The following is a 19,902-nucleotide window of genomic DNA, read 5'->3' on the forward strand; positions in this document are numbered from 1 at the left end:
CATTTTGTCTATGTATATTGTCAGTCATCTAGTTCAGGGGTCCCCAACCCCCAGGCCGTGGACTGGTACCGGTCCGTGGATCATTTGGTACCAGGCTGCACAAGAAAGAATAAATAACTTGCATTATTTCCATTGTATTTACCTGAGTCTGAACAATCTTTTATTTTGTAAAATGGACCGGATTCTCTTCTACACCTCAGTGACGTGAACATTACTCATGTTGTGTTTTTGACGTGATGTTATGAGGACGCTGCAAGTAAACTTGCATAGGAATACACAGTGGATTCACGTTTATTATTATACTGTGGTGTTCGCATAAATTATTCCCCCATGGAACTAAGGCTTGAAGCGTGTGTTGCGAACGTAGTGTTTATGTGTTAACGCATTTCCGTTGTTCTTATATCTCGTTTTACGTGTATGTTCAGTCAAGTATTTTGCGACACACCTCCTGCGTCTCATTTCCTTCAGCACCACAATACCATTGTTTTTATGCCGGTCATATTTTATTTTGTTGAATTTATCCACCACACTCGGATGTTCAGCTCGGCTTTGGGGGTCTAACACGTTTGAGACGTCACGCTATATGATTGGCTGGAAGGATAGTACGGTGAGGTTTAAGATTGTACTTGTTCTGTTTTTCGGAAATGGAATTGTAGTCCAAACACGGACAATTTCTGCGAAGAAAACTTCTAAAAACAATGTGCAGTCGATTATTTGACATTTATTTATTTATTTATTTTTTGTAGAATGTTTTTTAGAAGTTTTCTTTGCAAAACTAGGGACGTCATCGAACATTGGTCTGTGAAAATTGTCTGACAATAAAACAGTCCGTGGCTAAAACGGTTACAGGCCGCTCGCTGCAGCGCCACTGGATGGAGCTGCTCCAGAAACAGTCCAGCCCACTAGAATCAATCCCGCCCACTTTCCAACAAAGTAAGCTTCGCCAGGGAAATTATTTTTCAAACGATACCTCTGGTACTTCTCAGCCAATAATGAAGCCAGAACCCGCCACGTCATCCATATAGTCCACTAGTGTGAGTGTGACAAAAGGTCTTTGTCCGAAATCTCACAACTGAAGGTAAATACCACATGTAAACAACCTATCGTGCATGCACGAATGGCGATTTGTTGGCATTTGATGTGCACGTGTTATAAATTCATGGAATTGTTGTGTCTATCTCCACAAACTCCCGATGATTGTCTACATAAGATGTGTTTACAATCACCCAATCAACTGTGCTGATGACCTGATACACCGAGATGTTTCAGATGAAGAAGTTATTGAATCTGTTTGAAGCAGGCCATGGTCCTTCGTCACTACTTGAGCTTCATAAGTACGACGTACAGATTGAAGATCAAGACAACTTTGTTTTCACCAGTGCTGATAGCGCCGTTACGGCAGACCTCGGATGGCGTCATAGGTAATGCATTTTAAGGCTAATTTTTGAAAGGTCATCTCAAGCTAAGATAATTTCAAATCGTACGTAAGGAACTACACGCACATTCAAATTGTATGTTTGCTGATGGCAAAAAAATAATCTGAAATTTTCTGTATTTTCACCATGGTTCTAAGCAATTCAACAGGAATCCTACTGGCATGACTGAAATAACCTGCAGTGAAGTTGGTAATCTCTTAGGGTTACATTACTTTTTCTGCAACCAATGGACAGGTCTTTCACACACTTTATGGTAGTCCCATGGATGGGAGGTCCTAGTCCAAAGCTTTCCTCAGTCAGACTAGCTTTTATACAACCCCAACGACTACAGGCCTGTCACACTTATGCCTGTAGTCATGAAATGCTTTAAGAGACTGGTCTCTCAGCGCATCAAAACCTGTCTGCCTCCCACTCTGGACCCCCACCAGTTTGCCTACAGGGCAAACCGATCAATTGAGGATGATATCACCATAGCGCTCCACACTGTGCTGACCCACCTGGAGCACCGGGGGAGCTACGTAAGAATGCTCTTCCTGGACTTCAGCTCAGCTTTCAACCACATCATCCCGGAGATCCTGATCCAGAAGCTGCACCACCTGGGTCTTCCCATCACCACCTGCCTCTGGATCAAAGACTCCTTGACAAACCGCCCACAGACTGTCAAACTCATATGTAATGACACAAATGACATGGTGACTGTCTAGCAATATGCCCGAATAACACAAAACAACATACCTATAATTTAGGGTGACCAGACGTCCCCTTTTACCCGGACATGTCCTACTTTTGAGCCCTAAACAATATGCCCGGGGGGAATTTCAAAACCGTCCGGGATTTTGTTGGACTGCCTCAAACATACCGTATTGGCCCGAATATTAGACAATGTTTTTTTGCATTGAAATGAGACTGAAAAAGTGGGGGTCGTCTTACATTCAGGGTCTAGACATTATACCCATTCACTTGTGCGCAGCGGTAAGTTAAAGGTTGCTGGTATCGACTGAGTATGTTGCTGTGATCGTGTGCGTCTTTGACACAAAGTGAGTTTATACATTTCATTGTTACTACTGTCCACTGTTGTGCCGTTTGTCCGATCGCAGTTTGCTTCGTGTGCGCGCCGTTTGATTGACAGCTCCGGCACGCTCCTTTAAGTTTCCCTCACGTCGTACGAGTAGCCGTTACTCAGCGGCACGGCGACTAACGGTCGCCAGCAAACTTATTTTGTTGTCTCTGACTTATATTTGGTGTGTTGCAGAGAGTATTTCATTTATGGTTATTTAGTATAGCGGAACCGTTACGCGCAGTTAGTTAAGTAATGTGTGCCGTCTACTAGTGTTGTGACGTCAGAAGTTGAGCGTTGACTTACGTGCTGTATTTCTGTCTGTTGCAGAACCACACACACGTGCACACACATACACACACACACACACACACACACACACACACACCCCACACGCTTCATACAATAATCTCACACACAAGAATCACATTCACACACCCAAAGACTTACCCATGTACACTACACTCACCTGCTCTCACATCCTTATGACCAAACGTGTGCCTATACCCTGCCAGTTTGCCTGTATGCCCCTATGAGCCACAGTGCTTTTTTGCCAATAATTCAGTAAAGCAATCAAAACTGAACCACGTCTTCCCTCCTGTGTTCTGACCGACACCCGGGGGCAAAAAAGCATAACCACCCGAGCCAACCCCCTATACAGTCCTCAGGCTCCCCAACAATAGCGGTAGCAGTTTGCATTATTTTATTGCAATGTTTTTCCTTATTCAGATTTGTTTCAAGACAGTTACAGTTAAACTTCACTTTGATTGGGGCTTGTCACAATTACCCCAAAGTTACTATTTTTAGAACAGCATGCGCCACAGTCGAACAAACACAAGAGTTAGCTTGCAGGACCTCACCTGAGCGAGAACGCTATCACACAATAGTTTACCTATCGACTAAAACGGCTTTCTTTCAGCTGACTTTAATGTCTCTGCATGTTAGACAATGTTTAAGTTGTTCCACACTATGATTGTCGATTAATTATCAGGAAAGTCAGCAACACGAGGTTACTTTCCAGGACATTACCGGAGTGAGAGAGTTATCGCAAAATAAAGCTTACCTTTCGACCAAAACGGGTTTCTTCCCGCTCACTTTGAGGCCTTTGCGTGTCAGCCAACGTTTGAGTAGTTCCACACTATGTTTGGCAATAAAACCGTGCCCCTGGTACGTTGTCCTCCACCAAAATGATGCGTGCAACTACAGTTGGTCAGTCGGACACAATGTTTGTCCGACTGACCGAACATGACGTCATTTGAGATCAACTTTATTTACATTTCAAAAAACAGAAGCCATTCATTTACAAATGTGATTGCACTTTAGTTTACGTATTTAAATGTTCAGATATTACGATGTGATAGACAGTTTTTGCATGATTTGAATGAGGCAAAACAACATGCTTTTTTTCTCGAATATATTGTTACAATCATTTGTTTCATATGTAATCATTTTCTGTATAAAAATTAAATTTGGTGTTCAAAAAGTCTTTTCAAACTTGAGTCTTGAAAAAGAGGGGGTCGTCTTATATTGGGGCCAATACGGTAATACATGGACAGTCAATAAAATTGCCACTCCGTTTGATTTCACTTAATTTTAGGTTTTTCTGTATTGTTCGCAAACAAGTCACGCCCTTATCCTCAAATCTAGTCACTTTGCCACGAAGTAGGGTGGGCTGGCCAGTCTCCACTGAGTGTTTACAAGCAATGCCAAAATGAAAATGCACGTTCACAGAGGGGTTGAATTTTTGATTCAATTCCTGTGCTTTCGCCAGGGTCGTGATCCTTATGCTTGACATGCAAGGCAGGCTCTTACGTGTCTGTGGCAAATAAAGGTGCGCCCCACAAGAGGAGGACTGAAGAGACCTTTTTTTTTATCGTCAAATGCTGCACCGATGGCTGTATTTCTTTCGTCTTTTTTTACTTAGTGTACCACTATAAAACTCAAAAAATGTCAGTGTGCACGTATGTTTTTGTTAGTGTAAATATGTTTTTGCTATTGTATATATGTTGTTTTGTGTTATTCGGGCCAATGAATGCAATTGCTATACAGGCATCATGTCATTTGTGTCATAACATGACACAAATGAACCCCCCTAAAAAAAAAAAAAAAAATGACCCCCCCCCCCTCCAAAAAAAGGTGTCCTCTTTTTAAAAACGCCAAATCTGGTCACCCTAACATATATACAATAACAAAAACATTTACACTAATAAAAACATTTGTACACTGACATTTATTAGTTTTATAGTGGTGCTGTAGTATATTTTTACTCTGGCCCTGTTCCTGTATGTTTCCCTTATAAGGCTGGGGTCATGTACCAGATCAAGCACGGACCTATTTGCGCGGGATAGTGAGGTTTAGTTTCAGTAACCCGCAGCTGTTAGGCAAAGCGATAAGGTCAAGAGTCGCTAGGTATAAAGCTTGGGGACTGGACGACTCGGGGCGGGCCACTCAACTATTTTTCTTTGGGCATGAATCACTTCATTCTGACATCTGTAGAATAAAATATTTTCCCAATCAGCCGTGTGTCACTGAAGTTTTCCTTCCCTGAGCCAGCCACCCTCCACCAAGTGCTTTTGAAGACCAGCTGAGCAACGAAGACAATTCCACTCAGTACACTAAGAAAAAAAAGACACTGGGCCAGCTACACGCAGTTACTGGACCGCAGTTACACTCGCACCGCCGAGGGTGTATTGTGGCGTACTTTCGTAACAGGGGTCTAACACAGCAAGCCTGCAGTTAGCGTCTTGCGTCATCTTGTCTTTATTCCTTTGTTCACTTGGATCATTTCTTGGCAGTTAGTCAGAGAATAAAGACGTGTTTTTTACTCATGCCACAGTTTTTTCTTTAACTCATTTTTATTTGAAGTGAATGGGAACCACCAGCCGATGACATAAGTATTTTGTACACGATTTAGAGCTGTAATCGCAGATATGAGGCGCTCGTGGTTCAGTTTTGTTTTTGTCGTTGTAGCAATACATCATTTTATTTTATCTGGGAAGGCTGTGCTGCGCCACGTCGCGTTTACTCTGCCGAAAATACGACAGAAGAAGAAGAGGAATGACGTCATTCTGGACTTCTTTCGCCCGGAAACAATAGACACGCATGTGAATTAGACGACCGTATCGTCATATTCTTCAGCTGATTTAATGCACGTTGCTCCGTGCCATTCGGTGTTTTGTACCATCAGAAGTTTCAGAAGACTTGTTTCTCTCTTATCCACTCGGCTCACGAGCAGTCTTGAGTTTACAACGCCTGCTTTTTACAGCGTACTTGCTCAGGTTTGTTTGTGCTACATTGACAGCTTTGATTGTCATAAACGAACTCAAATGTGCTGCAAGGCCTGACATTATGGAGCATATTCTATCGGAGTCATCGTCCGTCTAACATTGTGTGTATTGTGTGTTATATAATTGTTTTAGGGTTCGCAATGGGCCCTACCAGTCTGGATAGAATCATTGAACTGCAGAAAAATCCAGCCAGTATTAGAAATCTTTGCATATTGGCACATGTTGACCACGGTGAGTTTATTCTTAGGATTTTCTACACAGTCTACTTCAGAGTTTGTATACAAGTGCTATAACTGAATGTAACATAAACGTTCAACCTAAAATATAGAGTAGACGCATTCAGAAAATACAGTACAGTCAATAGATTACACCTTTCATTCCGTTTAAAATAACATTCGGTATAGTGGAACCACTTCCTGTGTAATCAACCACCTTTTCCGAGACAAGTTCTTGATATAATGTGAAATAGTAGTTTGATAAAGAAAAATACGTTATCCTCCCCATGATGGTTGTTGTAGTTTTAAAAGGTTTAAATACAACATCCTCATTCATTTAAGACATTTGTTGACTACGTTTGTTCCCCCCCCCCCCACCCCCCAGGTAAAACTACTCTTGCTGATTGCTTAGTGGCAAGCAATGGTATCATATCAAGCCGCCAGGCAGGGAAGGTAAGTTTCTTTCTGCATATGTCCAGTAAAAATATAAATGTCCTCACTCCCTTATCAAAAAGCCACAGTTTAATTTTGTCAAATCCGCACTTATCGACCGTAAGTGACCCGACCCTCCGTTTAAAGCACATATGTCAGAGTTACGGCCCGCGGGCCGGATCCGGCCCGCGAATTGCTTATCTATGGCCCCCTGGATAATATTGAATTACTATTAGAACCGGCCCGCAGGCCACAGCCGCCCGCTGGTGTTTTGCACGCACCAACACTACATTTCCCACAATGCAACGGTAGCCCGCGATGTCCCTGCAGCTCGCACAAGCGGCTTCATTATTCATCAGTAGTCAGAGCAGAGTTCAACTTTCTGATACCCCCCTCCTTAAAAATGGCTAAACGTAAGGTGGACGCTAAGAACAGGGGTTTTCAGGCCAGGTGGGAGGCAGAGTACATGTTTACGGAGGTAAGAGGCAAACCTGTGTGTCTTCTGTGTGGAGAAAATGTGGCTGTAATGAAAGAATTTAATTTAAGAAGGCACTATCAAACGTCTAAGAAACACACAAAGACAAGAAAATGGAATATGAACAAAAGCTACAGAAGGTGGAAGAGTTAAAACGAGGCCTTAAGTCCAGACAGGCTATGTTCACGTATGCTAAATCGCAAAGCGACGCTGCTGCCAAGACTAGCTTTATTGTGGCAAAAGAGATCGCAAAATCAGCCCGGCCCTTTGCAGAAGGAGAGTTGATCAAAAACGGGTTTTGAGCCTCAGAGCCTAACCCCGAACATTGATGAACTTGTACAAAAGATGAGACACCTCTAAGAATCAGGCTCAGGCTCAGACAAGTGAGCATCACAGAACAGTAACGTATTTTCCGTTTTTTAATTCGGTTACATTTTTACATTTGTTTCTACAAGACGTGGTTTTTCTTTGAAGAAAGTATTGTTTTGTCTGTGTGCCGTACATTTTTGAATTTTATTTATTTATATTTTTCAGTTGAATGGACCAAGGGAAAATTGCAGATAAGAGCCATGAGAAAGAATACAACTGATTTGATTAATTTTTTATTTTACGATTTGAAAGCAATGATCGGTAGATCATAGAGCAGCACAATAATAAACTTTCAGTTTATAATGCATGCACTTTTATTTATGCATTTATCTTGATATTAAGAAACACATTTTGTTTTTAAAACAATTTAATTTTTTGCTGTTTGGCTGTTGAAAATATTTTCCCTTGAAGTTACTGACAGAGCCATAACAAAATATTGCCATATTCATTTAATCATTAAATAATGTACACTGTGTTAGGTCTTAGTTCAATAGGCTATGTGCAATCATTCCGATATATTTTAATAAACATTGAACCAGTCCGGCCCTCGGCTTGTAGCAAATTTGTTTTTTTGGCCCTCGGTGTGTTTGACTTTGACATCCCTGGTTTAAAGGGTTAAAAACTCTCCTTGTTCCCTTTGACGGGGAGACGAGAGTTTTCAGGTCAGGGCGGGGAAAGATTCGTCCGAGTCTAACCGCTTCTAAGATATCAATTCAGAAAGAATTTATTCTTTTTAGGACGCCAATCCCTTTAAAGTCACCCTGAAACCGGTGCAGAGTACCACTTGAGGCCTGGAATCAAGACGACCGCTCCCTTTTTACAGCGGCTCCTTCCCCTTTTTTGATTTGTAGCTCTTGTTACCGCTCGGATAAATCTATCCGTCTTTGGTAAGACCAAAGGGATTCGTTGATTTACTAGAGCGCACTCGCCCTAGCTGAGCTCAAGATAACTACTTCGAACCAGATTTGACAATTCCTGATGTTAAGAATTAAAGCTGTCTTCACTTTAAGAAGAATTGAACAGATTTAAAGAATGACTACGATAGGGAAATAAAGACAATGTAAAGTTCAAATTCTTTCTTCTTTAAGCCTTTCCATTCCTTTCGGAACATAGCCGATCGATGAAGAGTATCCACCCTCGTCTGTCTTGTGCCATTTTCTCCAGCTGTTTCCACGACAGTCCCATCTTCTTGACATCCAGCTCTGTGCTCCTTCTCCAGTTGTTTTTGGGTCTCCCTCTGCTTCTTTTGCCTTGTGGGTTCCATGCTTGGTTATAGCCATGTTGTTTTTTTCTCAGGGTATGTCCTATCCAGCTCCACTTCCTCCTCAAAACCTGTATCTTTATTGTTTCTTGTTTGGTGCGGTCCCATAGGCTGGTGTTGCTGATGCGGTTGGGCCAGAAGATCCTGAGGATGCGTCTTAGGCAGTGGTTTGTGAAGGTTTGCAGTTTAGCGGTGATGTGTTTGGTGGTCCTCCATATTTCTGACCCATATAGCAGCACTGTTTTGACGTTGGAGTTGAAAATTTTGAGTTTAGTATTGAGTGAAATGGTTTTGGTTTTCCAGATATTTTCTAATATGTTGAATGCTGTTCTTGCTTTCCCTATTCTTGATTTCACATCTTCCTCCGTTCCACCGTCCACTGCAATTACACTTCCTCAGTATGTGAATTTGTCTACCTCTTTCAGTGGGCAGCCCCTGAGGATAATGGGGTTTGTGTTTTTGTTGTTTACTCGCATTTCTTTGGTTTTTGCTTTGTTTATTTTTAGTCCCAGTCCAGCTGCTGTATTTTCGAGTAGTTGAGTTTTCTCCTGTATCTGTTGGTGGCTGTGTGAGAGTAGAGCAATATCGTCAGCAAAGTCCAGGTCTTCCAGTTGTTCTGTCAAAGTCCATTGGATGCCTGTCTTTTTATTGTGGGTAGTTTGTTTCATGATCCAGTCAATGCATAGAAGGAATAGAAAGGGGGAAAGTAGAAATCCCTGTTTCACTCCAGTGAGCACGGTGAATGTTTTCTGTGTTGGTCCCTGGTTTCAGCACTTGGCACTGCATGTCCTGATATGAGCTTTTGATGATTATGAACTTATGGGGTATTCCGTAATGTGCCATTAAGCTCCATAATAGCTTCCGGTCTACGCTGTCAAACTCCTTTTCGAAGTCTATGAAATTTACGTAAGCCGGGGTGTTCCATTCTCTCGATTGTTCTATGATGATCCTAAGGGTAGCAATTTGGTCAATACATGATCTCTCACTTCTGAAACCAGCTTGATTTTCTCTGAGCTCCTCGTCAACCCCTTTCCGTAGTCTTTCTAAGATGATGCGGCTTAACACTTTGCTCGGTGTTGATAGCATCATGATGCCTCTGTAGTTGTTGCAGTCTCCAAGGTCTCATTTTTTGGGGATGACAGCAATAAGCCCATCTTTCCAGTCTGCTGGTATGTTTTCTTCCTCCTCCCATATTTTCCTGATGAGTGTGTGGAGCATGGCGGTTGTAGTTTCAACATCCGGCTGTAGGGCCTCTGTTGGGATTTCATCTGGCCCTGCGGCTTTGACACGTCGGAGCATCATGATAGCCCTCTTTACCTCAGATCTTGTTGGGGGGTCGCAATTGATTTTGAGTTGGTGTGCTGCTGATGAGATCTCTATTACTTGGTCGGGCGGTGGTTTATTCAACAGCTTGCTGAAATGCTCTGTCCACCTTTGGTGTTGTTCCTCCTTGGTGGTGAGGAGTCGTCCCTCTTTATTCCGGATTTGTGTGTTGTTCTGTCTGAACTTCCCAGCTAGTTTCCTGGTGTTCATGTAAAGTTCCTTGAGATTGTTTTGTGCTGCTGCTCCCTGTGCTCCTTTAGCCAGTGCCTCAATGTAGTTTTCCTTGTCCCGTTTGGCACTTTTCCTTACTTCCTTGATTGCTTCCTCGTAGTCCTTGTGGGCTGCGGCCTTTCTCGCTCGTATCTTGCATTTGTTTAGTGTATCCTTTTTGGCTCTCCTTTCTTCTATTTTTTTTCCAGGTTTCTGTTGACAGCCAAGGTTTATGGTTTGTCCTCTTCCCTAAAACGTCCAGACAGGTCTCCTTCCATACACTTTTCAGTCTGTTCCAGTATTCCTTCACTGGTTGTTCTTGCAGGGCTTGAAACCTGTTCTGGAGGGTGGTTTTATACAGCTCAGTTGTTCCAATGTCCTGGAAGAGCTGGATGTTGTACTTTGTTCTGTTCCCAGCAGGGGTATTGCGGCACTTTAGCTTGAGTTGGAATTTTGCAGCCTGATCCAGCGTCTGCCCCCCTCTTAACTCTCACATCCAGGAGAGACCGTCTGAACTTCCGGTTGATGCATATGTGGTCAATCTGGTTTTCGGTAGTGTGGTCGGGAGATATCCAGGTGGCTTTATGAATGGGTTTATGGGGGAATATGGTGCCTCCTATGACCAGGTTGGTGTCAGCACATATGTCTGGAAATCTTTCCCCATTTTCGTTCATGGTGCCAAGTCCATGTCTTCCCATGGCCAGTTCGTATCCATTGTTGTTGTTTCCCACCTTGGCATTCATGTCGCCCATGAGTAAGGTTAGGTCTTTTTCCTTCCTGGACTGGAGTAGATGTTTTAGTTGGTTATAGAAATTGTCCTTCATTTCCTCCTCTGCATTGTTGGTAGGTGCATATCACTGTATGATTTGAAGGTTGATTCTTTTATGGGTGGTTTGGAATCTCGCAGTGATAATTCTTGAGCTGATGGGCTCCCAACTGATGAGGGCCTGTTGCGCTTCTTTGGAGAGCATGAGTGCCACTCCTTCTGTGTGTGGTGCTGCTTCCTCTGCATGCCCAGAGTAGAGAATGTATTCGCCACTGGCTAGTTTGACTTCACCTGTCTGGATCCATCTGGTTTCGCACAGGCCAAGAATGGAAACCTTCTATCTTCTCATCTCTCCAGCAATGACTGTTGTTTTCCCTGCTGCGAACCTGATGTTCCAGGTTGCTATGTTGGTCGGTTTCCTAGGGGATAGCAGATTCCACCGCACCCTCTCCAAATGGTTTTCAGTATGCGACTTCATTTCCTCTTCAGATTGTATGCTTGAAGAGTCTACATCTCCTAGGTTGTGGGTTTCTTTTTCTTCATCAATGTTTCTGTAATCGTTTTTAAATCCACTACACGGGTGATTGGCCCATGAGCTTTACCATTGCCCTATTTGCCAGCTTCACCTGTTACCACCTCTCACGACGGGGACGTTAGGGTTGGATTTTGAGAGGTAAAAAGTTCTAATTACCGCATATTAAACCTTGCTCGACATAGTTAATACGAAATAATTGATAACCAAATTAAGGCTTAAGAAGAAATTTTAATGACAGAGTAGGAAAAGAATTACAAGTCGAACAATTAACAACAATTCCACTCACCAATCTCAGAGCAAAAGAGGAGACAAAAAGTCTGAAATGCTATTTGGTGGAAAAAGTCGAGTGATCAGTTCTCCTTTGTTCCAAAATCCGAATTCTGTTTGAATAGATATGTGGCCTAAAGGAGGAGGACCACGCCTTGAAAATGGCATCTCTTTTCTCTGCTGGCCCGAAGTCCTCTCTCCATGCATATCTATAAGCTTAAAATTTGACAAAGTCCAATTCGAAGACTCCAGAAATTCCAATCACAAAAAGGATGAAAATCCATCTTTGTCTAAAGGCGTTCTTGGCTCCGGGCACGCAGTGCCAGCATACTGGCGAGAGAGAGCAAGTTTCCTGTCCGGAACCAAGCTTTTATAGGCTCGTTCGCTCCACCTCATAGGAATATGTAGGTGAAAGGTCAGAACCCCTGCACCAGGTCATAGGAATATCTAGGTGAAAGGTCAGAATCCCTGCACCTGGTCATAGGAATATCGAGGTGGAAGGTCAGAATCCCTGCACCAGGTCATAGGAATATCTAGGTGAATATCTGGCCGATTCCACCAGTATAGCAAATAACCTCTTTTGTCTCCCTACAACTTAATACATTCATGGATCGATGGAACAACAATGTTAAATACATGTTGGATATCGATTTAAACATTGCAACATCAAAAAAGCATGTTTTCACAATAGTCAATTTAACAGATAATCCTCAGTAGCCATAATAATGGGTTCTTCTAAATTTAACATATATAATGATATTGCTCAAACTGTTACAGATTAAAATTATGGTAAAGCAAAATCATATTCCAAAGTTGTGTGTTGCTACGTGTTTGAACAGGTCGTTTCCTCCCAACTGCAAACAATTTAATTTATTAGATTTGTTAGTTTCCATCAGGTCACCCCTATGTCGAGCTTTGGCACCATCTCCTGGTGAAATATTTGAATTACAATAGAGGTTGACTAGATCAATCAGTCACCTCCTTTATCAGTTTATCAAAAGTTAATTTTGAGGAACTAACTTTTAAGTAACTTTTACTAGGCCCTCAACAGGTCACCTCTATGTCAAGCTTTAGCACCATCTCCAGGTGAAATTTGGAGTTACATGTTTTAGGATAGCCAATGTGCCTGGGCTAAATCCGGATTATACACCATCTTGTACCACCATGCCACTCAACAACTTAAAATAGTCGAAATTATTTTATTTGGCCATGTAATCCAGATTTGGGCAAAGTGCAGCCCAGGGGCCACATCCAGAGCCACTGATTGGCTATCACAGTGACCACGAAGTCAAAGTAAAATGTTAACTACCGTATTTGCCGGTGTATAAGTCGACTCGGTGTATAAGTCGACCCACTAAAATTCAACGGAAATTTACGATTTTATGATATATCCTTTGTATAAGTCGAGCTCAATTGTTGCATTATATTAAACTTCAAAATTCAATCAGAAATATGCGAAATTTATTGACGAAATGTGTTCAAATTCGCGAGTTTGTAGCGAGCGATCTATACGCCATTTTAAATATTATTTACTTCATGACCCTGTGATATTACGCGCCGAGAGACTAACAACAATGAACACTCTTAGAAACTGGTTTATTTTTAGTTAAGAAACTACAAATTATAATTATAAAGTGATTGCCGGTACATAGAGTTCAAAATTCGTCTTAATCGTCGCTATTTCCGAAAAGCTCGTTCCATTCGTTTTCTTTTAGTTCGTCGTCATAAAGGGCATCTTCTTGGTCTTCTCTATCCTGAGAGCGTTTGGCGAATATTTTCTAAGTGCCAACGGCTCTTGCGCCATAAAGAGTCCGCCCCGGCTGGTTCCCCATGTCGGCCAGAACAAGTGAAAATTCGGCCTCTTCCCCTGGAAGTCTGGCCAAGTTTGGCGAATATTTTCTAAGTGCCAACGACTCAACCGCCGTAAAGTGTCCGCCTCGGCTGGTTCCCCATGTCGGCCACCACAAGTGAAAATTCGGCCTCTTCCCCTGGAAGTCTGGCCAAGTTTGGCAAATATTTTCAAAGTGCGAACGACTCAACCGCCGTAAAGTGTCCGCCTCGGCTGGTTCCCCGTGTCGGCCACCACAAGTGAAAATTCGGCCTCTTCCCCTGGAAGTCCGGCCAAGTTTGGCGAATATTTTCTAAGTGCCAACGACTCAACCGCCGTAAAGTGTCCGCCTCGGCTGGTTCCTCCAGTCGGCCAGAACAAGTGAAAATTCGGCCTCTTCCCCTGGAAGTCTGGCCAAGTTTGGCGAATATTTTCTAAGTGCCGCCATTCATTTAGACATGGCGATTGAATGTTTACGTACCGGTAGTTATTGTCGTTGCTTGACGCGCGATGACTCGCACATTCGCTCAATACCCAGTACTTCCCCCTAGCAGTCATTGTCGCTGCCTGGCTTTCGATGTCCGTTATTGAGGTGAGAATATTTGAAATTGTTGCTGAGGATGCGTGTTAATGCGACGAACGCTTTATAATGATTCAGTTTCTCGCTGTTTGAGCCTGACGGACGCACACCCACGCACAGATGCATGAGAAACGGCCTTGGTTACCATCACATTTGAAGCGATGAATACGAAGTTAAATTTTATGACTCGGTGTACAAGTCGAGGTCGATTTTTTTCGGTCGATTTTTGATCGAAAATGGTCGACTAATACACCGGCAAATACGGTATGCTGTGCTTTTATTTTGAAAATTTTATCGTATGAGCATGTGGATGCTGATATGAGCCAGGTAGCAAGCACGATTAGGCGGTTCAAGATGGCGGCGCGTGCACACGCAGCGGCCACTCTCTGTCCCGTTCGGTGTTTTGTGAGTGTTTACTGAGTGTTTGTCCGGCAATTTTGTGTATGTTCGTCTCGTGTGATACGTCGTGCTACTAGTGCGGCGGGCATGTTCTGCTCAACATCGGCGGAAGTGGGTTTTATGGCGTTCTGGACTTTGGTGCGGAGAGATTAAGGGTGCTCGGACTGCTTCGTCATGGAGCGACGCCGGACTGGCCTGCTCTTCCTCCCCCGGTTGGACTGCGTCGTGAGCTCGGACTGCTCCGTCCTGGAGCATTGTTGGGATGCGTCGGCAGCGGGTCTGCGAGGCAGCGGAAGAGGGGCCAGCGCGGAGACGTCGGGCCAGGCTTGCGGCCAACCCAGCTCGCCCAGCCGTGCGTTCCATTCTCCTGGCGTACGTTCGTTCGCGGGACGGCAAGATGGGTTGCGTTCGCCTCATAGGATCCACGAACCAGACAGTGCGTGCCTGCTGTGTGCTCGTGTTCACAGTGGCCTGGTTGACTGTCATCTTTCCGGACTTTGCTGTGCATCGGGAGCGGCTAGCGTGCTATCACTCTTATTGTTCATCTTCTTGTTTTATTTTTTCCTGTTTTGTTTACTTGTATGTGCGTTGTGAACTCTGTCTTGTCACCCTGGGATAGTGAGAAACATAATTTCAATCTCTTTGTGTGTCTTGACATGCGGAGGAATTGGCAATAAAGGAGACTTTGACTTTGACGAGCTACAACTTGTGTATGAATTGTTGACAGCAGTGAGCCTAATGTTTGCAACATTCTTATTTATTGCATAGTAGAGGGAAGACGGCCAGTTTCACATTCTGTACTTTTTGGGTTTATTGTAAGGCTTCACCACTGTATCATTATAAATCACTCTCAATACTATTATAATTTCTATTTTTGAATTCTAGGAAATAACAAAATTGAAAATCCACATTTTTATTGAAGTCTGCTTGATAAATGAATTTCAAAAGAAGGGGCGGGCGGGGGTTTAGCTGATTAACGCAGCGTACCAAGGAATGTGTTGAGCCACTGCAACATACGGGTACCTCAAGGGTCAAATTTAAAAATGTTTGTGCATTGACAAGGCACTTTATTGACATGACCGATATTAAGACATGACCGATATTAAGAGGATCACTGATATGACCTGCCGATATTTTTGGCCTGTTGTTAGGACCAAAATCATAAAATTTTGTGCTTTATTTGCATGTTGAAATATCACTCTAATAATAAGTGGGTGCACAACATTTCTGAACTTAGCATTTATTGAACAGAAAAATCAATGAATTGAGTATTAAGTATGAAATATATAAAACGTGATATAAAAGTCAATCGTTTACATAAAATATTTTTTTCAAGTTTGTTTGCGCATAAGTGTAAACTATATACCGTATTTGCCGGTGTACAGGTCGACTCGGTGTATAAGTCGACAGCCTAAAATTCGACGGAAATTTACGATTTTATGATATATCCTTTGTATAAGTCGAGCTCAATTGTTGCATTATATTAAACTTCAAAATTCAATATGCGAAATTTATTGACGAAATGTGTTCAAATTCCGGGAGGCTGTGCGCATGCGGCTGTTTATAAGCACCGCGGAGGAGATCGCGGAGCCTCATTCGACTTCCAGCGGCCGGCGAGCTCGCGCACGCCGCCCGGCACCAACGGGAGGCCGGAAATAGCTCCAAGCCGAGCGGATCGGCACTTTATAAGCACCGCGGAGGAGATCGCGGAGCCTCATTCGACTTCCAGCGGCCGGCGAGCTCGCGCACCCGCCCGGCACATCCGGGAGGCCGTGCGCACGCGCCAAGTGGCCAAAAATAGCCCCCGCCGAGCGGATCGGCTGTTTATAAGCACCGCGGAGGAGATCGCGGAGCCTCATTCGACTTCCAGCGGCCGGCGAGCTCGCGCACCCGCCCGGCACATCTGGGAGGCCGTGCGCACGCGCCAAGTGGCCGAAAATAGCCCCCGCCGAGCGGATCGGCTGTTTATAAGCACCGCGGAGGAGATCGCTGAGCCTCATTCGACTTCCAGCGGGCCGCGCACTCGCGCACGCCGCCCGGCACATCCGGGAGGCCGTGCGCACGCGCCGAGTGGCCGAAAATAGCCCCCGCCGAGCGGATCGGCTGTTTATAAGCACCGCGGCGGAGATCGCTGAGCCTCATTCGACTTCCAGCGGGCCGCGCACTCACGCACGCCGCCCGGTTCAAATTTTCTAAGTGCAACGCACAATGAGATGCATGAGAAACGGCCTTGGTTACCATCACATTTGAAGCGATGAATACGAAGTTAAATTTTATGACTCGGTGTATAAGTCGAGGTCGATTTTTTTCGGTCTATTTTGGATCAAAAAATGTCGACTAATACACCGGCAAATACGGTATGTTAATAAAATAAATACTTTATGAATGAACATTTATTAAATAAAAATAAATGCAAAAAAAATTACCGTATTTTTCGGACTAAAAGTCGCTCCGGAATATACGTCGCATTAGCCATAAAATGCACAATAAAGTGAAAAAAAACATACAAGTCGCTCTGAAGTATGAGTCGCATTTTGGGGGAAATTTATTCGAAAAATCCAACACCAAGAACAGACATGAACGAGCAACAACAAGCTAAACGATAGGTAGCTAACGTGACATAAACACAAACGAAGAGCTGAAAACGGCCCTGACGTAACATTCAGAGTTATTCAAATAATTATTGCATAAATAACACGTTTATCAAACTATCTGTGTCACTCCAATTCATTAAATCCATCGATCGTCCTTTATGGAAACGAGGCCGCGTATGCGCCGTGCCGGTGACGTCTAAATATTCTAAATATTCCACAGACCTATATATGAGAAAATTATATATCAAATAACTATCATATAAACAACAATATTATCAAACCATCTGTGTCACTCCAAATCATTAAATCCATCGATCAAATTCCTCGTCCTTTGTCAATAACGTCGCGCGAGCGCGGCTGACGTCAGCCTCGTCGTTATTCCACAGATCTAATATATAACAAAAATGTAGCGTCAACAAAGTACCAGAAAAGATGTGGGTTTGGCAAACGGCTCTTTATTTAACAAAATAAAAGTTCAACGAGCCAACAACTACTGAACTGTAATGATAAAAATATATACAAGTTGCTACACGAAGTAAAATATATCAAATAACTATAACATAAATAGTTCACCACCACACGGCCCCAAGCACCGGTGTCGACTTCCAGGCATGTGGCGGCGTGGACTTCCATTCCCGGAGGTGGCACTTCCAGCCACGGAGGTGGAAGAGAGCTCCATAAAATCGGACCGGGCGTGCGTAAAAGCCATGTCCGAACCCCATCCACCGTCCCCGGACAACCACCCGGCCGAGCGCCGGCCCCCGACTTCCATCCACGAAGGTGAAAGAGAGCTCCATAGAGTAGGACCGAGCGTGCGTAAAAGCCGTGTCCGAGCCCCATCCACCGTCCCCGGACAGCCACCCGGCCGAGCGCCGGCCCCCGACTTCCATCCATGGAGGTGAAAGAGAGATCCGTAGAGTAGGACCGGGCGTGCGTAAAAGCCATAATAGTTTTTCAAACCTTCTGTGTCACTCCAAATCATTAAATCCTTCAAACTCTCCTTCGTGTCACTTACAAACAAAGCCGCTCATGATGCCGGTAGTAGTGGGGCCCTTCGTCATCCCGTGATCGAATCTTTGTCCTTTATGTAAACAACCGCCGCGCCGCAAATTACAGTAATCCCTTGCTACATCGTGGTATACAATATTTTCTGTATGTTGTTTATACTATTGATGTATTATTTACATGTTTGAAACTATTATTTAATGTTATAGTAACATATGCACTTAAATGGTTTCATATACATTTATTGACAAAAAAATGTACAGATGAGAGGGTTTCACTTATCGCGGGGTGGTTTTGGAACCAATTATCCCAATAAACGAGGGATTACTGTATCGGCCCGATATATCGGCCAACTGATCAAGACGGACATTACTGGAGAAAGGAAGCTTTTATACACAAACCCTCATTATGGGGGACAAAAGAAATGCAAGCAGCTTTTAAGTCAAAGGCAGTCGATTTGACGCTTAACAATGGAAATATAGCTGGTCATGTATGTAGAGATTTCCTCCGGCCACTAGAGGGCACTGGGCTGTTTTTGATGACATCGTGTCGCATTAACCTTTTCGGTATTTTTTTTTTCCCCGGGTCATGTCTTCTCCGGAGCTATGTCTAGCTCGTATCGCATTGCAAACTTTACCCCTGTAAGTGGTCCCATTTTATTTATTATTAGTTGTGTGTTGCGAGTGTTCTCTGCACATTCAATTTATTTTGGTCGTCACTTATATTTATGCATGTTTGTATGTTTGCAGAGCTCCATCTCGGTCAATAAACGTTATGTTAATAAAAGATATACTTCCCCAACGAACCATCTCTTTCCTGACAATCTTCTTTGTGTATATTCTCTTACAAATGGTAATTAAACATTAAAACACCTGCGGTCCAGTGTGGCTTATATATGAACAAAACAAGATTTAACCCCAAATTTTAGCGGGTGCGGCTCATAATCAGGTGAGGCTTATGGTCTGGAAAATACGGTAATCAAATTAACACAAAGTGACAGTTTAAATAAAGAGTTTAAAAAAAAGTGTGTTTAATTGTCACTGACAATTAAACTTAAAAATAACTTTTGTCTCTTCAGTTTTTCCCCTAAAGTAATCGTACATTTCAGGTCAGGTATGGGGGCACTCGTCGCGGTGACGCTTCGCTGCGCTCACATTCTTGCTCCACTCCATCGGTGACCTTACGGCGTAGGACCGAGCGCCCGCCCGGCCCAACAACCCCACAATCTCAAGACGCTTCCCGAGCTGCTCCAACCACCGCACATGCGGTCGCCCTACTGGGCGCTTCCACCCCCTCGGGTCCGGAGCGGACAGAATCCTGTTCGCTGGATCCGAGGGCGGGTAGCGTACCACGTGGCCGTAGAAGCGCAGCTGTCGCTCCCATATCTGGCAGTTGATGCACTCCATCCTCGCTTGCTCGAGAACCGTCTCGAACCTTTGTCAACGTGCTCAGATATCGGGAGCGCCAAACAGTCCCATTCAGCGAGCCCATCACTCCATGTGCAAGACCAAGCCGACGAGCGACCTCAGCCTCACACAAAGCGGAGCGGTGAACCACGCTGCCAAGATAAGTGAACTTGTCTACGATCTCCACCTTCTCGCTCGCCACATCAGCTGACTCGATAGCAGCGTCCCTAAAGTCACCGAAGACCTGGTTCTTCGTCTTGATCCCAGTGGCTCCGTCTCCTTGCTCAGCGCTTCAAGTGCTTCGGTCAAGACGTCTAGGGTCTCCGCAGAGATCACAGCGTCATCAGCAAAGTCCGGATCAGTGATCCGAACATTGCCGAACGACGCCCAGCAGCCCGTCCTGTCTACAACGCGGCCCACAATCCAGTCCATACAAGTGCTGAAAAGTGATGGGGCT

The 19,902-nt window shown here is 44.0% G+C and overlaps 1 protein-coding gene across 3 annotated transcripts in view; it reads left to right on the plus strand.

The window, feature by feature from the left end:
- The first annotated feature begins 5,291 nt into the window (after positions 1-5,291).
- efl1 (elongation factor like GTPase 1) overlaps positions 5,292-19,902 on the plus strand; it is a 94,651-nt gene continuing 80,040 nt past the window's right edge. The window contains exons 1-3 of one of the 3 annotated variants that reach the window (XM_049717402.2): positions 5,292-5,771; positions 5,913-6,011; positions 6,381-6,448. In XM_049717402.2, coding sequence (XP_049573359.1) covers positions 5,921-6,011; positions 6,381-6,448 — 159 coding nt within the window. In that variant the 5' untranslated portion in view covers positions 5,292-5,771; positions 5,913-5,920. The remainder of the gene's footprint in view (positions 5,772-5,912; positions 6,012-6,380; positions 6,449-19,902) is intronic. The other 2 variants (XM_049717400.2, XM_049717401.2) reach the window with 2 other exon arrangements.

The sequence above is a fragment of the Syngnathus scovelli genome, chromosome 4 (genome assembly GCF_024217435.2).
Source record: "Syngnathus scovelli strain Florida chromosome 4, RoL_Ssco_1.2, whole genome shotgun sequence".
NCBI lineage: Eukaryota > Metazoa > Chordata > Actinopteri > Syngnathiformes > Syngnathidae > Syngnathus > Syngnathus scovelli.